We start from the raw sequence: 22,918 nt of genomic DNA, 5'->3' as shown, positions 1-22,918 counted from the left end.
AATGCCAAAGAATGCTCAAACTATCACACAACTGTACTCATCTCACACGATAGCAAAGTAATGCTCAAAATTCTCCAAGCCAGGCTTCAACAGTATAAGAACTGTGAACTTGCAGATGTTCAAGCTGGTTTTAGAAAAGGCAGAGGAACCAGAGATCAAATTTCCAACATCTGTTGGATCATCGAAAGAGCAAGAGAGTTCCAGAAAAGCATCTACTTCTGCTTTATTGACTATGCCAAAGCCTTTGACTGTGTGGATCACAACAAAATGTGGAAAATTCTTAAAGAGATGGGAATACCAGATCACTTGACCTGCTTCTTGAGAAATCTGTATGCAGGTCAGGAAGCAACAGCTAGAACTGGACATGGAACAACAAACTGGTTTCAAATTGGGAAAGGAGTACATCAAGGCTGTATATTGTCACCCTGCTTATTTAACTTATATGCAGAGTACATCATGAGAAACGCTGGGCTGGAGGAAGCACAAGCTAGAATCAAGATTGCCGGGAGAAACATCAATAACCTCAGATAGGCAGATGACACCATCCTTATGGCAGAAAGCAAAGAAGAATAAAGAGCCTCTTGATGAAAGTGAAAAAGGAGAGTGAAAAAGTTGGCTTAAAGTTCAACATTCAGAAAACTAAGATCATGGCATCTGGTCCCATCACTTCATGGGAAATAGATGGGGAAACAGTGGAAGCAGTGGCTGACTTTATTTTGGGGGCTCCAAAATTACTTCAGATGGTGACTGCAGCCATGAAATTAAAAGACCTTTGCTCCTTGGAAGAAAAGTTATGACCAACCTAGACAGCATATTAAAAAGCAGAGACATTACTTTGCCAACAAAGGTCCATCTAGTCAAAGCTATGGTTTTTCTAGTAGTCATGTATGGATGTGAGATTTGGACTATAAAGAAGGCTGAGCGCCGAAGAATTGATGCTTTGGTGTTGGAGAAGACTCTTGAGAGTCCCTTGGACTGCAAGGAGATCCAACCAGTCCATTCTAAAGGAGATCAGTCCTGGGTGTTCACTGGAAGGACTGATGCTGAAGCTGAAACTCCAATACTTTGGCCACCTCATACGAAGAGTTGACTCATTGCAAAAGACCTTGATGCTGGGAAAGATTGAAGGCGGGAGGAGAAGGGGACAACAGAGGATGAGATGGTTGGATGGCATCACTGACTCAATGGACATAAGTCTGAGTAAACTCCAGGAGTTGGTGATGGACAGGGAGGCCTGGCAGTCCAGGGAGGCTGCAGTCCATGGGGTCGCAAAGAGTCAGACACGCCTGAACTGAACTGAAAGATTCACCAGCTCTTTCAAACACTGAGCTAAATTCTTTGTCTCACCTAACTAACATGTTTTCTTGACTGTCTAGTTGTCAATTGTGTGCTGAAGTAGGCAAATCTTTATGTTTGCACACATGTAATGGTACATATGGCCACATTCAGATATAAGTGGAAGGATGGTTGTGGGGGGAGGGCCTTAATTTTTAATGTAATTTTAATGAAAAGAATGTGTCTCAATCATAATAAATTCTGAAACTTTATTTCCAGACTTACAAATAACTAAAGTGTGGGACTTCTTTGGTGGTCCAGTGGTTAAGACTCTTTGCTCTACTGCAGGGGGTGTGGGTTCAGTCCCTGGCCGGGGAACTAAGATCCCACATGCCATGCAGTGCAGCCGAAAAAGGGAAATAACTTAGGTGGATGAAAGGAAAGAAGAAAGGGGATTGCTTATGGAGCACCCAGTATGGACCACATTTGGTGATAAATTAAGCACTTATATGTATCATCTCAGTAATGGTAACATAGCTATTACTATACCCATACTTGTAGATGAGGAAATGGAGGTTCAGAGAGGTTGAGTAGTATGTCTAGCTGAAAACCGCAGAGCTAGAATGAACACTTAGGTCTATTCGAATCCAAAATCTGTGCTATCTCCTCTATCCCAAATTAACCACTCTATGTTGCCCTAGGAAGGCTTTCATGATAGAGGGGGGTTGTGGGGGAAGCTCAGTATGATATGAAAAAATTAAGTTGCTGGAAAACAAGATGTGCGTTTGGGGGGCCCTGAGGTTAGGAGAGAGGAATGATGAAAGCTGAAGAACAGGCTGCCCTGCGCTTCTTCCAAGATCTCTGCTTGGAGCAGAATCCAGAAATTGTCCATTTCTAGGAAGGAAGGCAATTTGGGGAGTGCAGGCAAGATGGGGAGAGAGAGTTATTTAGAACCCCTACCTTTCAACACCGTGAATCATGACAAGTTTTTAAATCCTACTATTTCTCTCCCTTAAGCTTAGAAATCTCAAATGCAGGCTTCGTTTTCCAGCAGTTCCCTTGCCACTTTCTCTTTGCCTTTCACCTTCCCTTTAAGGGGCAAAGCCCCTCATCCCACAATTAGAGATAAAGGTCTTGAAAAGCAGATTCCTTGGAGGATTAATGCCAACAACAACAACAAAACATCATTCACACTAGAATATAATCAATTCACCAACAAAGAAAGTCTTGTAAGTCAGCTTCCCAAATCTTTCTCAAGTTCCTTTCCTCCTCAGCATTCTCATTATGCTGCAGTCTTCCTTCAGGCCTTGAAATTATCTCCTAACTGGTAATGTAGACAATAAAAGCTAATGTTTATTAAGTGCTTGTTGTGTGCTGGGCACTGTGCTAAACCGTATCTCCCTTAATCCTCACCATTCATGGAGGTAAGCATAATTATTGTCCCCAATTTACAGATGAGGAAACAGGCCCATATAGTAACTTGGCCAGACCAAAGAGCCCTAGGAAAGAAAGGGCTGAGCCAAGGATCTAGAACTCATGTCTGCCAGACGCCCTAGGCAAAGGACAAACTCATTTCTGTACCACTGGCTCCCTGAAACTGGCCTCCTGGGTTTCTTCAGCACTCAGTTGTCCATTCACCCAGACATGCTAGAGTCACCTTAAAAAATGAAGCCGAGGACTACCCTGGTGGTCCAGTGGTCAATGCAAGGGGCATGGGTTCAATCCCTGGTCAAGTAACTAAGATCCCACATACCCCATGGTGAGGTCAAGAAAATTTAAAAAACAAACAAACAAAAAACCATGAAGTCTACCCTGTCAATTCTTTGTGAAAATCCTTTGATGACTTTCCACTGCTTTGAGGATAATGTATGACTGTTTCAGTTTGCCTGGACCAAGGGGTTTCCAGGGTGCTGGGCTTTCATTGCTAAAACTGGTTGGTCACCTTAGCAGGCCATGGTATTAGATGCCTTTCACAACCTGATCCCCTTTCCCCCAGCAACACGTCCCACCACTCCTCATCCACCACAGTGTCCACCTCCTGTGCAGCCCAACCACCCTTTCCTGAAGATACTCCAAGATCTCTTTTACCTCCATGCCTTTATGTACATTGATCCCTGCACCTCTACGCTACCTGATAAACTATCTACTCTTCGTGAGAACACGGCTGCCATATCGCCTCTGTGGTCCATCTTGATTTCCTGGGACAGAATGAATAACAATTACTTTCTACCTTGGTTATTTTATTGACATATGAGTCTTCCCCAGGGTCAGACCAGGGTGAGGCAATCAAGGCACCTAGGGTATAAAATGCCTCCTTAAGGAGGCAGTCACTCTCAGGGTGGCTCAAATGCCAACCTTATATTTGCATGACCCCAGCCATGAGTGCCTCCTTAAACTTTGCACCCCAAATGCCTTAATTGGCTCACTCTTGTCCCAGGCTTGGTCCTATCAGACTGGGGACTTCTCAGAACAGACTCTAAGTTCTTACTCATCTTACTTGTGATTAGCACAAGGCTGGGCACAGGGAAGAAATCTAGTTGGGCAAATGACATCACACCCTTCGCTCTTGTAGTAGGGGAAGGCGGTAGGAGAGCTACATGGCTTTGGGCCCTGCTGAGGATGAGCGAAGGAGAAAGCAAATTAACAGGCTTCACCCTGGCCTGTGGTATAAGGATAGCTTTTAATCAGGTGGTTTTACCTTTGGCACCTGGCAGATTTGGGGTTCCACCTATTTGTCTGGTCTCTCCTTCTCAGTTCCTTTTGCTGGTTAATTGAAGATATTCTCTAAGGTACCTTTTTTTTTTAGTCCTTTTCTCTTATTTCCCCCGAATGATCTTGTCCATTCTCATAGCTTCAGCTAGGAGCCTTTTGCAGATGACTTCTAAATTGACACCTCATGCCTTATGCTAAGTGAAACAAGTCAGATAGAGAAAGATAAATACCGTGTGATATCACTTGTATGTGGACTCCAAAAAAGCTGAACTCATAGAAGCAGAGAGTAAAATGGTAGTCTGCAGGGGCTAGGGTGTGGGGGAAAATTGAGAGATGTTGGTCAAAGGGTATATACTTCCAGTTCTAATATGAGTAAGTTCTGAGGATCTAATGTGCAGCATGGTGACTATAGTTAACAACACTGTATTATATACTAAAGAGTTACTATGAGAGAGCTTAAAACTTCTCACCACACATACACACACAAAAAATGGTAAATAAATGACAGGATGGAGGTTTTGGCTAATGCAATGGTGGTAACCATTTTGCAATATATAAGTGTACCAAATCAACACTGTACACCTCAAACTTATGCAGTATTATATGTCAATTATATCTCAATAAAGCTAGAACAAAGTAAGACACTTTATCTCTCTTTTAAGCCTCAGACTCACATTTCCAACTGCCTAGTATATATAATAGCATCTAGCATCATCATTATTGCTCTTTCATACCCATTTTGTCATCTGACCTTTGCAATAATTCTGTGAGCAAGTCAGGGCATTTTTTAGAGGAGACTCAAAAGGTAGGCTTGCCCAAGTTTTAGTGGCAGAACTATGATTAAAACTCAAGTTTGGGTATTTTATGCCATGTTGCACAGCCCACCACATGGATATGTCAATGGAGTCTCAAACCAAATGTGATCAAAACCTCAACTTGTTACAACCTCCTCCTACCCTAACTCCCCTGAAAAAACCAACCAACCTTCCCCCAAGATAAAACAACAAAACCCTGCCTCTGTTTCCCAACTTGGTTAAAGGAGTGTCACTTTCACTGTTTCAGCCATCTAGGAGCCTGTGGAGGCCTGCTGGGAAAAAGACTTCTAAAAGGACAAACATGTCTGGAAGGCTATGGTCCAAGGCCATTTTTTTTTTTTTTTTTTTTTTTTGCTTGCTATAAGCAGGGTGTCCGGAACCAGAAGGAGTACACAGCCCTTTTTAAAATTGAAAGTCTTTATGCTCAAGATGAAATTGAACTATATGTAGGCAAGAGATGTGCTTACGTGTTGAAAGCAAAGAATAACACAGCAACTCCTGGTGAAAAACCTAACAAAACCAGAGGAATCTGGGGAAATGTAATTCATCCTAATGAACAGCAGCAGGGCTTGTGTCGAATTCCGGAGCAAACTTCATGCTAAGGCCATTGGACACAGAATCTGTGTGAAGCTGTATTAAGTAAATAAAAGTGTGGATTTGTTCTGTTTAAAAAAAAAAAAAAAGATGTCTCAGTTTTCCAGTCATCAAGGCCAGAAACGTGGGTTTTCATGTTTGATTCTTCCCTCTCTTCCATAGCCTACAGACTTGACCTTCAAAATGTCTGAAACTCATTTTGAATTCATCCTCTTTTTCTTCTCTGTCCCCATTGAAGCTCATAGAATTTTAGCTACAATCCTTCCACTGATGTCCTGGCCTTCTGATCTACCCTACCCCAGACCCTCCATATTGTCCTGGAGATCTCCTCCCTAAAGCAGCACATCTGATCCCCTCACCCCTTCATCAGAAATCACAGCCTTTGATTGTGCTGGTCCCCAACCCCTCCTACTTACTGAGACCTGAGTCAACTGCCACCTCCCTCAGTGAACTTACACACAACCCCCCTGTAAACCTGAAATGATTCCTTATTCCTCGCTCTCCCATAGCACTAGGTATTGTATTTCATTCTGCTAGTCTCACAGCTAACTGTTCACTGTTCTCTCCCCCGTGTAGCCTGGGAACCTGCTGGGGATAGGATCCCAGTCTAGTTCATCTGTCTTCTTTGAAATGTATAATCTGAAACTAGGTCCTTAAACGTAGTAGGTCCTTAATAGATAGCTGCTGCATAAATCTTTCTCTTGAGTGTTTGTAAACTTGTTATAACAAGGACCATATTCCTAGTGGATTCATTCAATGAGATGGATAAAAATGATTCTCAGCCTGCAGTGGGACACCTCACTTTACACCTTGAGAGATCTGAAGTGGTCCAGCATTGCTCCACTATATCCTTCACCCCTCAAAACATTGCTCTCCCTCCCCAAGAGAAGGCAAAAGACAATTTTAACTCTTTATTTGAAACAAACAATTTCAGAGACAGAAGGTTAGTCGTGACAACAGCTTCTCACTACAACACAAGGTGGGCATGGCTCACTGAAGGGACAGGCCAGGTGCCTCAGAACAATATATACAATTTAAACAGTGGCTAAACTGGTGACAGTTATAAAAACACAAAAAGGAGGCTGGGGAACAGCAAAGCCAACAGGGAAAGAACTAGGTACCCCCTTTGCCGGACGCTAAGAGTTTTCTGCAACTACAGAGGCAAGATGGGGAAGAGAAAAGATGGAGGCAGTGGGGGCAGGACCCATGCCCACAGTTCTTCACCTATCCTTTGACCACAGATCCCATCCTGCATGACTCAGGGCCCCCACAGGCTTGGCCTGGCTCTTACAATGGGGGAAGAACAAGAGTGGGGAACCCAGCCCCAGCCTAAGTCAGAAGGTGGTTTTTGCCTTCGGAACTCTGTCCACTGAACTAAAGGGAGGCAGTTACAGAAAGCCGCTAAGCATGTTGACACCATGGCTCATGCCAACCTAAGATGGCAGAGAGAGACAAACACATAAACCAAGGGGACAGGCGTCTTCTCCCCATACTTAAGAGTCATTCTCTGCCTTTGAAGGAAAAAGAAGCATTTAGATTTTTTAAATTGCAGCACCAAGGGTTGGCGCTTGCTGGGGTGGGGAGGAGGAACAAGGTAGTGAGGGGCTTCCAACCACCAATTATCTTGTGGGAGGCAAGAGTGCCTAAGCTCTGTGTTTTAGGTAAATGGTCTCTTCATTACTTTCATAGTTTCTTTTGTATCTTTCATACAAGACCCTTTAGTTTGTGACCAGGGAAGAGTAGAGAAGTGAGTGGGCACAAGGTTGAGAAGGCAGCTGGGTTCTTCCCTCGGCCAAACCTAGGAACAAGGGCCTTGACCTATGTGGGATGGGTCAGGAAACCCAAAGCCAACAGGATCACCAGAGCTATGAACACTTCACTCAGAGTTTGGCCCCAGGAGTTTACTCTGAAACATGAAGAAAATGGCCTAGCTGGTTTTTGCCCACCACTGGGAGACCAGTCTCTCAGTACAGAGGACTGGGGCCTTGTGGTCGTCAAGTGGTTTGGGAGAAGGTAAAAGCCAGGGGTTCCTAGGGAAGGCAGGGAATGGATGAGTAGAAAAGGGCAGTCAGGGCCCTTCAAAATGAGTAGCATCAGTTCCTGGGCCTGTCACCCTGTGAGACATGGCCGTGGGACAGATGTTGTGTGGAAGATGGATATGGGAAGCATGTGGGCTCAGTCCAGGTCTTCCTCCCCGGGACGACCCAGCTCCTCATAAATCTCACGCACAGCCAGAATGCGATTGAGCATGCTCTCCAACATGCTGCGGTCCATGGGGATCACAGAATACCAGAGAGGTGACTCAGCGATGCAGGACCGCTCAGGTTGCAGGTAGAACACATCGTTGCGTGTCCGGAGGCTTTCAGGACTGCAATGGTGGGGGTGAGAGGGGGGCAGGTGGACAGAGATCAGTAACTGGAAGAAGTAGAGCCTGTGGGTCCCCAGGCTAATGCCATTCCTGTGAACCTGCCAACTCACCATTTTGAGAGATAGAATTCATAGAACTTGACGGGGCAGCGGAGGGGATTCATGCGGTTCTCACGCTGCTCTAAGATGGGGGCTTCATCATCTCTCTTCCGTTTCCCAGGACCTGTGTCTGTGGAGGAGGCAAATGACCTGGACTCATTAAAAGTGTAGTCTCAACAAAGGACCTCCAAGAGCACAGTCCAGGGCACAGGCTGAAGGCCTCAGGACACAAAACGGGCTCATGGAGAAATAAAGGCAGAAGAGTCGGTCAGTCTCTCTGCACCAACTCAACATTCTGCAGTGTGCTGCTCTGAAGGGCGCCCTGGTTCTCACTGTTAAACACTATCTATCATCTTCCCAAAGTTGATTTCCTAAAGAGGTGATCTCAGAAGTCACATGGACAAACTGACAAAACAGACCCTACTGTAAAATCGGGGCTGCTTTCTGTGATAAACAGTCATGGCTCCAGCACCCCACACATTAGTCCTGGTAGTCTCAGGTCCAGAAGGGACCTTGGGAACTGACTCAAGGGCCAGAATAGAAACCAAGGTACTGTGGCAGTTATGCCCAGCAGCAGAGCCATGGAAAGCCTGTCATTCACTCTTGTCAACTCCCCCTTCAGCCAAACACACCCAACAGCTTCCCACCTGTCCACCACACCTCCTAAAAAGTAAACTGCCCTGAAATGAGGAAAGGCAGGTAACAGGCAACTGGGTGACCTATATGCAACAATCACTTCCCACCAGACTGAAGGACTGGGTGTTGTTCCTTTTTTCTGGAAACCCAGGAATGGAAGGATAGGGAAGCTAGAGATAATGGAGAGGGCCAACCTGGTGGTATGATGGGGCAGGGAAGGGGAAAGCAGAGGGGGAGGAAAAGCAAAGGCGGGGGCAGCATCATACCTCGCCCTTTCCTCTGGCGGACAGGAGCATAGTAGCGGATGCTCACCACCTTGGTGGTGCCCCGAGGGGTGGTACACTTGCGGGACTGCCGCACCACATTGGTGAAGGAGAGCTGCATGTGCTCCTCGGCTGTCTGAAGCCCAAAAAACTTAGTGTTGAAGAACATGAGGGTGTTGAGAAGGACAAAGGGTGAGTAGACCCCCAGCTGCTTACACTCCCAGAGGTGCTCTTCCTCTACTCGGGAGAACACCGTATCTGCAAAGGCAAGGGGGAGAGGCTGTCAGGAGGGACTGGCTACCCACACCTATCCCCTTTACTCCCACACATGCCACTCACAAACACTGAGCACACTAGACTCGTCTGGTCACTAAAGGACCACCACGTGCAAAATCCTGACACCTTGCTATACTGCGCAGGAGGACTGGATTTGTTTGTTGGCTTTTGGTGGGGTTTGGGGGGGATTTTTTTCCCACAGTTTCCACCTGCATTAGGAGCTTCACTCATGTAAACCTTCAGGAGTCCAGCTTCTTTCTTTCTTCACTTACCACTCAAACCCTGGTCACTTTTTTGGTCCCAGAGATAGCTCTTCAGACCTAAGTCTTGATCCCCTCCTCATGTTCAAGGACAGGGGCTCTGATTCCCTTAGCTCTAAACCCCAAGGCACCCAACTACATGCTCCTGTACTCAGACCCTTTTGTGAAGAGTGGCAGACCCAAGAATCCAGGGCTCGGAGTGGTACACTGGAAGAATAGCGCAAAGGGCAGAGGGGTTGCCAAGTCCCTGGCCCTTACTGTTAGGGAGGAGGGTGGGCTGCCAGGTACTCAGAGACTTGTTGAGTTCTTGAACAAAAGTCAGGTAGTAAAGGTCCGTGAAAATGTTCACCATTCGGTTATTTTCCAACAAGTACTGGAAAAAGAAAAACAGACACACATACAGCTAGACTCTGGGCCCTAGAGAAAAGACAATGATATCAACGGCCTCAGGCATGGCGACCTTGACAGTTAGGAGACCATGGGAAACAGTTGCTCGATTAAGTGATCCAGAGTGGTTTTCCCCAGGTAAACCTACAGCTCTCAAGTGCTGAGGCCCTGCTAGAGGAGAAGAAAGTTTAGAAGAGATGTATCACAGCTGCTTCTTCACAAGCCCAGACCCCCTTGTCAGCTAAGGCACGTATGACTTCTTCCCATGGAAACCAAACATTACCCCACCATTCAGGAGACCCCGCTCTGCCCATCCGTCCCCTCTGAGCATGGGTTTGAGGACGACAAAGCAACCCAGACAGCAATGAATATTGCTCCTTGGTCAACAGTCCTGGAGTGCAGCTTTGATTTTGGTAGAGTATTGTCATTTCTTGTCCTGTCTGGAGTAGGAGATGCCTGCTCAAGGCAGCAGATGAGGTGAGGAACAGGAAGTGGGACAGAATCATTTCAGGTAGGACCCTGCCTACTGTGCTGAGTTACGACAAGTGAGGCAGCATGTCAGTGGTACCTGTTGGATGCCAAGACACAGATAGTAGATGCTATCAGGTTCATATCGTTCACCGTTGGGTCGAGTAATTTCTCTCACAAACTGGGCTAAACCGTAGTTGAGTTCAGCAGCTGAGCAGGCCAGAATATCCTCCTTGATACGCATAGGTTTGGCTGCAGAGATACACAGCGGAGGTAGCTGGCATTAAGTTTAGCTCCATCATTAACCCCTTCATCCCTTAGTCATGTCCAGCTCCAGAACAAACCCAATAATCACACAAAGAGCTGTCAGCCTTGAAACCTAGATGGCATCTCCCCTTATTCTGCAACTCCTCCACATCTGCACAGGATGCCCTATGGACACCTTCAGCTGAATCACAGCCCTGCTCCCTCTCCCCTTCCCCTGGTACTTACGGCCAAAGCGCAGCTCATCACCCTTGCTGGTTTCTCCATTGGCATATTTTGACTGCACCCAGCACTTCCAAGCATTGACACCATAGGAATAGTTGAGTCCAGTACAACTAGGCTGGCTGCTCATGGAGTCCCGGGAACAGCTCTCTGAAAGCACCAGCCGCTTCTGACCCTAGAGAGGAAGAGGGAGGAGTGGGTAGCAGAGGTAAGGCCGGGAGCACTGTGGAAGCAAGTCAGGACAGTGTTCACCACCAGGGCGGGGTGGGACCAATGTAAGAACGCAGCAAGCTTCCACAGCACAGGACCCCAGGAACAGCTCTGATGAGCTCTGATGAACTGGGGAGAAACTAGAGTTTGGCTGTACCTTAATGTACACAGTCCCTGGAGAACGGAATGGCAACCCACTCCAGTATTCTTGCCTGGAGAATTCTAAGGACAGAGGAGCCTGGTGGGCTACAGTCCATGGGGTTGCAAAGAGTCAGACATGATTGAGCGAATAACACAACACAATGCACACAGTGGTAGAGAAAGGAGGCTAGGGAAGGGGAAACTAAGGCTTCTGATTTGGCTATGAAAGCCCCACACCCACCCCACTACCCTTCATGCCTCCATCCCTCTTCTGTGGATATAGCAGCTCCAGTCCTCACCTTCCTCATGGCTCGGGGAAGGTCTTGCTCAGTAGACACGTCCTCAGGCCCTACCAGGCCACAATCAAAGAGGAAGTCCACACTGGGGTTAATGTCCAAAGGATCTAGAGGGTAAAGGAAGAAGAAATCGATTTTTTAAGACCTCAACCCTGTAGTCCTCCCACCTCACTCCCACTACTTGTCCATGTGACTTGAGATGAGCCTCCCAGACATCTTCACTGTAGCCAACAGGACAAAGCTATACACAAAGAACGTGCTCACAGGCATGTGCACACAAAATTCACAACAGTGAGAACATTCCTAACACTACTGAATTATAAACTTAAACATGGTTAAGTTGGTAAATTTTATGTTATGTGTTTTATAACAACTACAAAAAGAAAAAAAAAAAAAAAAAAACAAGAGTCAAGTGTAAGAAAGTGTCCTGATATCTCTGGCACTGCTCTCTGTGAGAGTCTTCTGTTTAGGGTCATTCTTGGGGTCACAAGCAACACTTCTTTCCTGATGGTGCACATGCTACTATATGCAGTGGGCACACCCTAAATCCTACTCACTCTTGGGGAAGTCTGCCTCCAAGTCTTGTCCAGGCTCATCCAACACATTGGCCATCTTGACGGCCATGGCCAGGACATCATCCCGAGCTGGCCCAAACAGGTCACAATCTTCCAGAAGTCCCTCTGCACTCTGGTTGCTCACAAGATCTGGGTGGCAGGGAGGTTGGCTCAGTCTCTGCAGCTCCCTCTTGGTGCCCCCAAAAGGCTTTCAGGGGCTGATCCCAACTGTTCCCCAATCCCACCAGGCAACAAGATCACCATTCTCCACCCCCTTAGGCAGACACAGACTGGCAGCACCCTGTCTCCCTCACCACCGCTGCCCATGGCATACCACAAAGGTCAGATGAGGCCTTGTCTAACTCCTCGGCCTCTGCGATCATCTCTGCCATAGCCAGGATATCAGCCTCCAAGGGGTTGGACGGGATCTTCACCTTCAGCTCCTCAATGGTCTCCACAATCTTGTCTGTGCTCTCCAAGGTAGTGGGCAGGAACATGGGCACAGGCACCTGGAGGCATGAATCCTAACTAAATGCCAAGAACCACACTAGTACATGAGATGAACGGCTACTGAGAGGGAGGGAGTGGGGGTGGTGGCCTCCAGCCTGGAAAAGTGAAAGAGGCCCCCAGCAGGAAAGGCAGGAACACTCACCGGGATAGGCATTGAGAAAGGCACCGGGACTTTCTGGCAGTACAGATGCATAGGCACTGGCACAAAGATGGGCACTGGGATGGGCAGCACAATCACCTGTGGCTTCCACTCTTCTGTTGACAGGAAAGGGGTCTTCTCAGAGACCCTGGCAGATGAGTCACATCGACCCCAGGAACTGATATTTGTTCATCACCCCTAAAAGCTCTAACATGTGCTCAGTATCACAAAGCTGCCCTTGAAACAAATGTTGACAGATGACCCTGGGATTCCAAGACAATATGCAGGACACTTTAGCCATCTAAGAAACTCCCTTGTCCAGCTCCCAGGCACAGGAGGAGGCCTAAGACCATGAAATACAGCCTGTGGCGCCTTGGTACCCTCACTCACCTGTCTGACTCCCTTTGGACTTCATCTCCACCTTGCAGGAGACCCCCCGATTCTGCATCAGTGGTTTACACATGGCAGCTTTGTTTTTGCGGGGTGCTGCTGGGGGTGGCGGCGGTGGTGGTGGAGGAGTAGGAGCAGCGGGGGCTGGTCGGGTCTTCACAGGGATCTGCAAACACAAAGGAACATGAGTACCACTGCTACGGTAACCCCTTTGAGACCATCTTCCCCCTTGGCTCTTGCCTTGACCTTGCCCAGATTTCCATTTTCCTGTAGGGTCTTTATGGTGTTTCTGTTCTCCACTTTGGTTTGAGAGGGTGTCTGGGGCTTTGCCTCAGAAGACTGACCTGTAGATCAAAACAAATGAATGCTCTCATCTGAGGCACTAGCCCTCTGTTTTCCTCACCCCTGCTCCAGGAGGGCTTTGTTAAGAGAACTCCGAATGTGAATGGTAAGTCTAGAATTTTCCCTTCACTCCATCCCAGCTCTAATCTTCTCTAGGTCCCAGCAATAGTGGCCAAAAAGATTCTTTGCTCCTGGCTTCCAAGAAGGATTAAAAACATTGTTTTCCCGATAACCCATAATTTGAGACCTTCCATTAAATGGCCATCAGGAGTTTAGTATCCCTGGAGTGCGGAGGGTCCACGGTGATATTCTAGAAATGACAATAGTCTTCATTCTCCCTAAAGATGTTTACGTTGAGCTTGTGTTGACGTTTCCTTCTCTCTGAAAACTAACCACAACCCCTATATGCCCCACTCTACCAGGGCAGGTACCCATTCCTTACAATATATCCCTTATAGAAAATCAGTAGGATCTAACTCTCAGAACCCCTTTTTTAAAGCTCTCAGAACCTTTAAATGAGACTTCTCTAGTACCTGCACAGTTCAGAAGCTAAAAAACAACACAGAAACAGGAGCTCTGGCCAGGGATGAGGTGAAAGCAGGAGAGGAAGAAGAAAGTGGCTGGGCCCAGGGTCAGAGGAGTCCAGGCCAGTTCTAACAGACTGTGCCCCCTGCCCAGGACTCACTGTTCAGGAGGCTCTCAGGCCCACTCTGGGTATCCAGGTTGGGTTGGTTCTGCTGGCTGTAGAAGCGCAGCAGACACTGTTGGTTGCAGAAATGACGGATCTGCCCACGCCAGTGGATGGTCTCCAGCAGCTTCCCCTGGCGCTTACAGGCATGGCACCGGGCAGCCTGAGGGTGTTGACAAAGTGGTCAGACCTGCCACCCTAAAATGTGCTGGGTCCTTTGCCCTGGGATAATCCATGCCACTCTACAGAAGCTGGGCTAGTCGGAATCCCCTCCCTGGAGATGGACCCACAGCCTGATGGTGGCACAACAGCCCGTGCTCCTTGCTGCCCTTGCCTTCCTTTGTGACATGCAGCCCCCCTTACCTTGCAGTACCACAGCAGGTACTTGCTCTTACAGTCCTCGCTGCAGAAGTCCCAGGTGCTGCCATCCAGCTGCTCAGTGACTCCGCGCTGGCAGGTCTGGGAGCAATAAGTACAAGTGATACAGCATAATCCCAGCTTCTTAGTGAAGTCCTGTTTGTATAGCAGCACACAGCCTAGAAAGGGGGCAACAGAGAAGAGTCCAGAGACATGAGATCTCCATGTGGCCATGAGACCCAACTTTCTCAAGGCAGTGCACCCAAAACGTCTAACAGCCTCCAGAGTGTCCTAAGCAGAACGGACCACCCTGCAAGCCTACCTTACTTAATCTGCTGTTCTTCCCAGTTGCAAGGTACAGGACTCTCTGGCCCTTCCCCATCTCCTTACCTTCGCTGCAGAAGCTCTTCTCCACCCCACTGAATCGGAGCTTCTCATGCAGGAGTTTCTCCTGCCGGCAATGCTCACACTGGGACACCACACCCCGGAGGCGCTTAAAGTCCTCACAGCAATCACGACAGCAGAACTGGAACACCTGGTCCTAGGATGGGGCATGGGGTGGGGGAACAGGGCTGCGACATCTGGACCCAGCGAGAGCCAAGTGGAAGGACCCCTTCAGACAGACGTCTGGTCATGTAGCAAAATATGGGTGGGGGTGGGGATCTTACCTGCCAGTCCAAGACCTCAGGCTTGCCACTGAAGAGGCTGTGGCAGTAGTGACAGCTCAGGTGAATGCCCCCCTCGGGGCTCGTGCGCTGGAGGGAAGACAAACAAGGGAGGGGCAAGATGTGTGCAGTGGGCTGGCGGAGGGAGGGGAAGTCAGGCTTGCTCTTTGCTCTGCCCAGGCCTACCTACCCCAGATCTCATACCCTCTCTATTGCCACACCCATTATCCCTCGTCCAGGGTCTGGAGTACCTGGAACTTGGTCCAGCAGCTGGGGCTGCAGAATTGGTAGACTGTGCGATCAACCTTGTTGTAGTAACAGGGGTCAGAGAGGCTGCGGCGGCAGAAGCTGCAGGGTCGGGGAGGGCCTGGGGCACAGAGAGAAAAGGAGAGAGAGAGAAGGAGAGGAAGAGAAAGAGAGAGAGAAAGAGAGAACACACAGCAGGTGTAAGGCAGTGCAGAGATGGAACAGGAAATCCATGGGAGAGTGTGGTTGGGGCCGAAGTTGGGCAGCAGGGGTTACTATAGAAGGAGTATGGGAGGTAGAAGGAAGGCCAGCAGGGGTCTCAGAAAAGAGGGCTTTGCACCTACCAGTGAGCCCTGCCTGCTTCACTTTGTAAGAGGTGGTACAGCACAGGGAACAGAACAAGCTGGTCTTGCCATTACGGTCCACATGGGATAGCATCTCAAAGTTCTTACACAGGGTCTTGCACCAGACACATGGGTACACCCGTGTGTTTTTCTGTGAGGATGGGGAAGGAGAGGCTGAGGCTGGATTTGTCCCTTCACTTTTATTTTTAAAATTTTTAAAACATGAGATATTTCAGGCATACAAAAAAGTATAGATGATGAGATAACAAACACCTGTGTGTCCACCAGCCAGCTTCAAAAATAAAACATAACAGATACAATTGAAACCCCCTTTATTTGTTTTATTTCTCCCAGCCCTCGACCCGTCAGGCACCTTTATTTCTCACCCAAGGACCGCACCCCCTTCCACAGCCCTCTAATGCACTACTCCCTCGGCCCCACCTTCTTGTATGCCCCCAAGCAGGTTGTGTTGCAGAACCGCTTTTGTTGGCCCTCGTGGAAGAGGAGCTCGGGGCCAGGGCTCCCAGTCTTGGCGTAGATGTAAGCCCCGCACTGGTCACAACAGTTGGTTTTCAGTCCCTTGTTGGCCCGGAATTTGGAGAAGCAAGAATCGCTGCAGAGCCGGTGCACCACGCTGCCATTGCTGACCTCATGCAGGACCTGCCACACACACACACACACACACCCTGAGCTGGGGCCTGGCCACCACCACCCACCCTGGTGCAAGGATGGCCCACCCCACCTCACCCTAGACCTTTACAGCAGACAGCGGGCCCAGGGACCCCCCAACCTGCACATCAGGATGTCGACTTGATGCTGAGGTCCTGGGAGGCAAGGACGGCCAGCCGCACACAATCCTGGAGAAGCTCTAGCCTTGAATCCACTCCCTCACAATGGCTGCTTCCCCCTCCCCACATCCCTCATCCACAGGGCCTGGCCCCTGCAGCCCCAGGATTGCAGGGGTGGCTCAGGGCTGGCCAGGCTCTGCAAGTCAGCCCCCATCCAGCTTCCTCACCTCTCCAGTCTTCTGGCATATGCTGCAGCGAGTGGCATCAGCAGGATCCCCAGACTGGGGAATTGGGCGCTGCTGCTGGGCCTCATACAGGGAGAGACAGACGGATGTGCAGAACTCATGGAAGGAGCCTCCCGAACCGGTCTGCGCCACAACTGAGTCCTTGGTGTTCCAGATCTCCCTGGAGGTGGGAACAGGTTTGTACATTTAGTTGATACCACCCCCTCATTTCACGAGCCTCCACCTTCCTCCTCTGGGATCAATGACCACAGAATCAAAAACATTCTCAGACACCCTTCCTATTAGTGAATTGCTCTATCCCATACGGTGCTAGGGTCTTGCCAACAGAATCTGTCTCACCCTTTACTCCCGGCCTGATCCCTGCTCTCCCCATAGCCCCAGACCCTCACGTACTTCTTGCAGAAGGTGCAGGTCTTTTTGCCAGAGGGCTTCTTGGAGAAAGTGGTGAGGCAGGACGAAGAGCAGAAGAGCTGCGGCAGCCCCTTGCGCTGGTAGGCCGTCTGGCCCTTCTGCAGCGGTGTCCGGCAGTGGGCACACGTCATCTTGGTGCCTACTGAAGAGCGCCCAGCCCTCTGTGCCACGCTTGAGCGTAGAGACATGCGAGGAGAGCGCCGGGGCCGGAATGGCACGAAGTCCTCATCGTTTGGGTCATCTACCATGGCATCAGAATCCTCATCTGACACTGGAACTGGGCAGGGGAGGGGGGGGTTGCGTGGGGAGAAAAGGCTAAGGGACCAGGCCTCCAGCCATCACCTGACCTGCAGGTAGTTCAGCTGATCCTGGGATCCCCAATCCCCATGGTTCTTGGCTTTCCACTCTGCCCCTATTACACTGGAATCTCAAGCTACTGGTGTCACCATCCCTTAGTTACTCTGCAATGTCCTAGGGAGGGGAAGGTAGGGATCCAAGTGAGAAGATTCGGGGACAGGGATGGCAGAGCTGAAACAGGAAACTCCATTCTCACTGCTCGTTTTCAATTTCCCCCACTGCCCCAGGTTCCCATGCCAATCCAGGGCAGAGATAGGCGCTTCACATTCTGCATGGTGCACAGCACCACAGGAGCTGGGAGATCCATTCCGGCTACATCCCACCCGCTCACACTTCAAGTCCTACTCACTGCTCTCAGTGGAATCCACAACCTCAGGTTTTGGAGGCTCTACTCTTCTAACGCGCTCGCTTCTCTTCTGCACCTTGGAAACATGGGGAGGGAGGAAAGCTGACACCAGGGGCAGGCTAAAGGGCCAGCTGCACTAGTACAGGGTTTGGGGGGTGTACAGAGATGGGAGGGGGAAGAGAGAGTAGGGACCCTGGGCCCAGCCCTTAGGAGTAGGGGAGAAAAGGAGGCTGGACTTTCTCCGTAAGAAGCAATAGACACAAGTGCTCCCTCCCTCCTCCTAACTCTCCTCACACACACTCTCCACAGAACAACATCTGGGAGGGAAAATGAAGGGTCTGCCCTTCCCAGAGCTATAGGGGGAACCAGACTCCTTCCAATCCCCTCCCCCCTCACCCTCTCAGGCGGCTTCTCACTCGCCTTCCCAGTCAGGCCATCTCCTGCAAAGGAAGCAGAAAGCAGCCTAATTCTTGAGCCTGCCCTCACCACCCCCTCCCCGGCTCAACCCCCGCCTCCATTCCTGGGGAAGAACTTACTCAAAACTGAAAGGGAAAACTCACGTGCCTGTGGCTTCTTGAGGCCCCTCTCAGGGTTACCTCGAGCTCTGCACTAAGGGGGGGGGGGCAGGCTGCAGCTATTCTCCATGAAAAAACAATCCTACCTTCCCACCAGCTTTCTATCCCAATGGTTGGGAGTTAAGGAAATATAGGTAACATCCCTTTCAAGAATTTATAGTTTATCAACAAAAACAAATGCAACCACCCAAAGGTAGCAAGGGGAAAAGGAAGCAATAATGTATGGGGAGGTTCCCCTGCACTCAGGTAGTTATATAAGCCCTAAGACCCTGGTCACAACCTGGGAGAGGCACAGTGCTAGGTAGAACTGGGAAGAAATGCAAGCCTCTTAAGTCTCTATCAGAGACACAATCCTAGGCCCTGCATGTCTACCATTCCTCTGAAAGCACTCTGCACTTGGCTCCAGAACCTAGCATCATTCATCAAACCCAGAAACCCCACTCTCATCTAGAACAAAACAGAAAGATTTTAGAACCAAGAAGCCTGGTGTCCTCCCCAAGTCCTGAAGGAAGCAGGACCCTGGTACCAAAAGCCCATCGGGAGAAGAAAAAGGGACTCTCTCCCACAAAATTCAGCCTTCTCAACCCACCCCCTGAAACCTTGCCCCTATTTTTCCTCCAGAGCGTCTCCCTCCCTACTTTCGTTCATCTTCACCACATCTCCATTCCTCCTTTCCAAACCCCTAACTCCTCCATACACATCCCTACTCTCCAACCCCACTTCTTCCCCAAACACACAGCCACCTCCTTACCATCCCCCAGCCTTGATTTTCCAGCTGATCAGGCAACCTACCTGGCAAGGAAGGGTGTGCAGGGGGGCTAGGGCTCCCAGGTTTGGTCTGAGAACTGTTGATTCCATCCCCCAGAGTCTCTCCCACTGAAGGGCTGGGGGGGCCATTTGGGCTCTGTGGTTGCCCTTGGGGAAGTTCCTCCTCCTGCCCAGGGGAGCCCCTTCTCCCTGTAGCTATGGAGGTGGTCTCCTCCTCTTCAATATGTGGGGATTGCAGAGTTATTGGAGAATCTGGAGCCAAAGGCTCTAGTAGCCCCTCAGGTGAAGAGGGATTTGCCCCAGCCCCTGAGTCAGGTGGCACCACCTCAGGGGTCCTGCCCCCTGGTCCAGGCTCTAGGGTCTGATCGCTTGTATCCCATGCAAGGGTCCCCTCAGGACCATGGTCCACCTCTGGGGGAGAAGGGGCTTTATAGAGCAGCCCCCCCAGCCCCAGCAGCTCAGTGGCTCCATCCAGGACTCCAGGGTCTTTTTCCAGGCCAGCAGGGTTATCAAGCAGGTCCAGGGCTCCCGAGGATGGAGAAGGGCCAGGGGGGGCCCATCCTCGAGTTGGGGCAGTCTGAGATTCCAGTAGATCCTCTCCAAATTCCATGTCTACTGGAAGGTCTCCAGCCAAGGGCTTCTCTGGCAGGGTCAATGGGTCAAACGGACTGGGGAAATCACTGGGATCCATGAGGATGACTGGATGTGGGCTGTAGATTAAGGGTAGAAAAGGGGGCAGAAGAGGTGGTCTTCGCCAGAATTCCTTCTTATATAGGCTCTGGGACACACCCCACCATCCACTTGGATTTCTCTTGAACCGCCCCCACCACTATCGACAAGCATTACCACAGGTTTTAGTGCGAATGACCACTCCTCCCCCCAGTACAGCGCCCCCTGTGGGAAGAAGCGTTCCCCGCCTTGGCCCTGTACCCCCACTCTTCAGGCGCTCCACCCGCCCGCCTAGCCCCCGCCACCCCATTTCAACTCCCAGTTCCCCTCCCCCCTTCACCTTTCACTCCCCCCGCTCAACTCCGGCTGAACGCCCCCTTAGAGTCTCCCAGGGCCGTAGCCACCAGGAGCCTTTCCCGCCCCCGCGGTCTCAGTTTCTATCTCCCCTCCCCTCTCTCCTAGAGCCCCCCAGTTCCCCAGTCTTTACCCACCCTGTCTGGCCCCACCCCCCCTCCCCGCGTTGCCTAGTGGTCCCTCAGCCCCTTCCCCGCCCCCCCAACTGCCTTTCCTAACCCCTCCCCCCAGTTACCTTTCAGGGTCGCCCACTTCCTCAAGCCCAGTCCCCCTTTCCTATAGCTCCCCTGGTCCTTCTTCTCCTGTTGCCCACCCCCCACCGCAGGCATTTACAGGAAGACATTTTGGAGCTACGGTCTCTCTTCAGACCCCCCTCCCGGCTACTGCGAGCTCTTGCCTGCAGGTTCGGTTCGGCTTAGTCAGGCCCGACCCCTACCTGCGGCAGGGTTAGTGTAACCGCTACAAGCCTAGAACTGCAGTCAGCGACGGCCCCGCGCTCCTTCTCCACCTCCCTCCCTAGCAGCCGGGACAGGGGTCGCGGCCCCTTTAAATGGCAGCGCCGCTCACGGAGCCCAGCGCTATGCACCAGGCGGGCGGGCGGCGTCAGCAACCAACCCTATTGGCTGGCTCAAGGAGGGGGCTCGCGAGACAGCGCCGGCCCCCGGCGCGAGACTCCCAGCCCAACGGACGCCTGGAAATTGCGGAGTGGAACGTCGGCACTGGAGATGGAGCTCGAGCCCCCGCCCGGGGCCCCGTTAGTTGAGGAAAAGCTAGCCTCCGGAGCTTGGAAGCCTGCCCCTGGGGAAGGAGGCACCCCCTTTTCCACCAAAGGGCCGAGTACACTAACCCACAAAAAACAAATCTACGCACCTGCTTCCCTTACCTGGCTCGAGTCTGGCCCCTCGTCAACACCCGCGCCCGCCCTACCTCCTGGAGCCCACTCTACCCGTGATCCCCTCCTCTCATTCAAATGGTTCCCGGTCCCCTCCCCCTCCTCGTGTCTCTCTCCCCTTCCCACTCGTGTTCAACCCCCCGGCGTCCGCCCCCCTCAACAGTCCCTACCTACGCCATGCAGCAGGCGCCTGCCAAGATTACCCTCCCCCCAACCCCACCTCTCCGGAGCCCGCCCCCTGGGCGACTGTTGGGGTAATGAGTGACAGCGGAGGGTGGGGGGAGGCAGGGACCCAGCCCTCACGTGCCCCTCCTCCTCTTGTCTGCAGCCTCGGGCCCTCCTAACCATTCTGAGACTCAGAGTTGTGGGGTGTCTTAAGCCTGCTCTCCAGCCACCCAGGGCGGGTTAAATGGCTCTGGCTCAATGACAACGCCTATGCAGTAACCGTTACTGCCTGGTGACCCCAAAACCAGGTCCTGCAAAGACACTCCCCCACTCCTTCCACGGTCTTAGGGTAAGTTCTGGGATCTTCTCCCTAAGTCTTCCCCCAAGAGCCCCCTGAGTTATCTCTTCAGCAGTTTTCCTCACCAAGGCCGACAGATTTTCTTCCTCCTTTCTCTCTGTTTCTCCCTCCTTTCTGTCCTTGTCCCCCACCCCCCACCCCCACCGCCCGCACTCTCTCCCCCAGTCTCTTTTTTGTCTCTGTCTCTCTGTCTCTCTTAGGCACGAGCACGCACGCCGCGGCGCGCACACACACACAACACACACTCCCCCTCCTGGATGGTCCTTAGCATGTGGGTGTGGCTGGGGTTGAAGCTAGAGAAGTAGGGTAGGGGGAGGGGGTATTAGCATTAGGCCTACTGGCTTTAAAAAAAAATGCGTGCCAGGATCCATTCCCAGACCTCTTTAGAGTTAGAGCACTTTACAATCCCCGTTCTCCACTTCCCCTCTAAGGGCTGAAGAGTATTTAGTATCCTGAGATACTAGAAGAGGCTCGGGCTGGAAGGGAGTCCCGACACATTTTTAGGTTTGGTGTCCAGTTCCTGCTCTGGCCTGCCTCTTTGCTCTGGGCCTTTCTTCCTTCCCACACTAAGCCTCTCCTAGCCTTGTAGTCCTTGAGAGTCTTATCCTGCCTTGCCTCATTCACTTTCTCAGAAACCTTATCCTTCCTGGCTCCCTTCATGGCCTTGAGGTTATCTTTGCTCTCTCCTGTATACAGAGATAAAAGTAAGAATTTTCCCCCTTAGGTTTCCCAAACCCAGCTTTCTCTTTATCTTAACCAGTATACTGTGTAACCATCTCTCACTTTCTTATTTCTCTGTCCCTGTACCTCCTTTTTGCGTTTTCAGTTTGTTCCATCTCAGTTGGGCCACCTTGTTCTTTTGTATTGCCAGCCCTTCTCAACACATGCTTGGATCTTTGGCTGCTCTGGTTGTGATCCATGTGCCTGGTTTCAAGTTGAGGGGAGACAATCTAAAGGGGGTTGATGGTGTATTCAGAAGTATAGTGTGTGGGTTCTGGAGACAGACCAGAACTCTAATCTCAACTCTGTCTTCTTTTTAGCCAGTTGCCTTTGAATACATCACTTGTCAAGTCACTAGGTCTTATTTTTCTCATCTTTTAAACAGAGATAAGAAAACCATCTAAATCTACAATAGGGGACTGGTCAAATCAACTTTGGTTATATTCATACAATAAATGTAATCATTAACAAACACATTTTTGAAAAAACTAATGATGTAGAGCACAGGATTTTTAAGGCAGTGAAACTATTCTGCATGATTCTGTAATGGTGAATACATGTTTGTGACATGTTAGAACTCATAGAATGTACAACAAAAGTGAACTGTTACCTGAAGTATGGGTTTTGAATGATATTAATGTGTCATCTTCTGCTGCCCTTTTCTTCTTTTGCCTTTAATCTTTCCCAGCATGAGGGTCTTTTCCAATGGGTGGCAGAGGATGAATGGTTAGATAGCATCACCGACTCAAT

The 22,918-nt window shown here is 50.3% G+C and overlaps 1 protein-coding gene across 4 annotated transcripts; it reads right to left on the bottom strand.

Moving 5' to 3' along the window:
- Positions 1-6,293: 6,293 nt before the first annotated feature.
- On the bottom strand, positions 6,294-21,557 carry ZMYM3 (zinc finger MYM-type containing 3). 4 transcript variants are annotated; one of them, XM_018044463.1, is made up of 25 exons: positions 21,514-21,557; positions 19,035-19,720; positions 18,064-18,107; positions 17,671-17,743; positions 16,947-17,241; positions 16,536-16,713; positions 15,962-16,180; positions 15,521-15,671; positions 15,182-15,297; positions 14,934-15,020; positions 14,656-14,806; positions 14,272-14,444; positions 13,906-14,071; positions 13,125-13,222; positions 12,879-13,044; positions 12,492-12,604; positions 12,174-12,348; positions 11,843-11,989; positions 11,289-11,392; positions 10,645-10,813; positions 10,253-10,404; positions 9,556-9,670; positions 8,765-9,019; positions 7,875-7,992; positions 6,294-7,764 (listed from the first exon to the last, which is right to left on the bottom strand). In XM_018044463.1, the coding sequence occupies exons 2-25, from the start codon at positions 19,699-19,701 to the stop codon at positions 7,572-7,574; spliced, it is 4,125 nt and encodes a 1,374-aa protein (XP_017899952.1). In that variant the 5' UTR covers positions 19,702-19,720; positions 21,514-21,557; the 3' UTR covers positions 6,294-7,571. The 4 variants fall into 4 exon arrangements, with proteins under 4 accessions (XP_017899952.1, XP_017899951.1, XP_017899950.1 ...); XM_018044462.1 differs by lacking the exon at positions 21,514-21,557 and adding an exon at positions 21,096-21,151; XM_018044461.1 differs by lacking the exon at positions 21,514-21,557 and adding an exon at positions 20,470-20,628.
- Positions 21,558-22,918: the final 1,361 nt, after the last annotated feature.

Source organism: Capra hircus, unplaced genomic scaffold (assembly GCF_001704415.2).
Source record: "Capra hircus breed San Clemente unplaced genomic scaffold, ASM170441v1, whole genome shotgun sequence".
Lineage (NCBI taxonomy): Eukaryota > Metazoa > Chordata > Mammalia > Artiodactyla > Bovidae > Capra > Capra hircus.
This window is presented reverse-complemented; position numbering and strand designations above follow the sequence as displayed.

What these genes read in the sequence shown, in the direction of transcription:
- ZMYM3 (XM_018044463.1), bottom strand. Translation starts at nt 19,701, where the DNA reads ATGGATCCCAGTGATTTCCCCAGTCCGTTTGACCCATTGACCCTGCCA. An exon ending in TGCACACCCTTCCTTGCCAG is followed by an intron (nt 18,108 to 19,034) that starts GTAGGTTGCCTG and finishes CTTCCTTTGCAG; the next exon opens with GAGATGGCCTGACTGGGAAG. An exon ending in TTCCCCGAGCCATGAGGAAG is followed by an intron (nt 10,814 to 11,288) that starts GTGAGGACTGGA and finishes CTTCCTCTCTAG; the next exon opens with GGTCAGAAGCGGCTGGTGCT.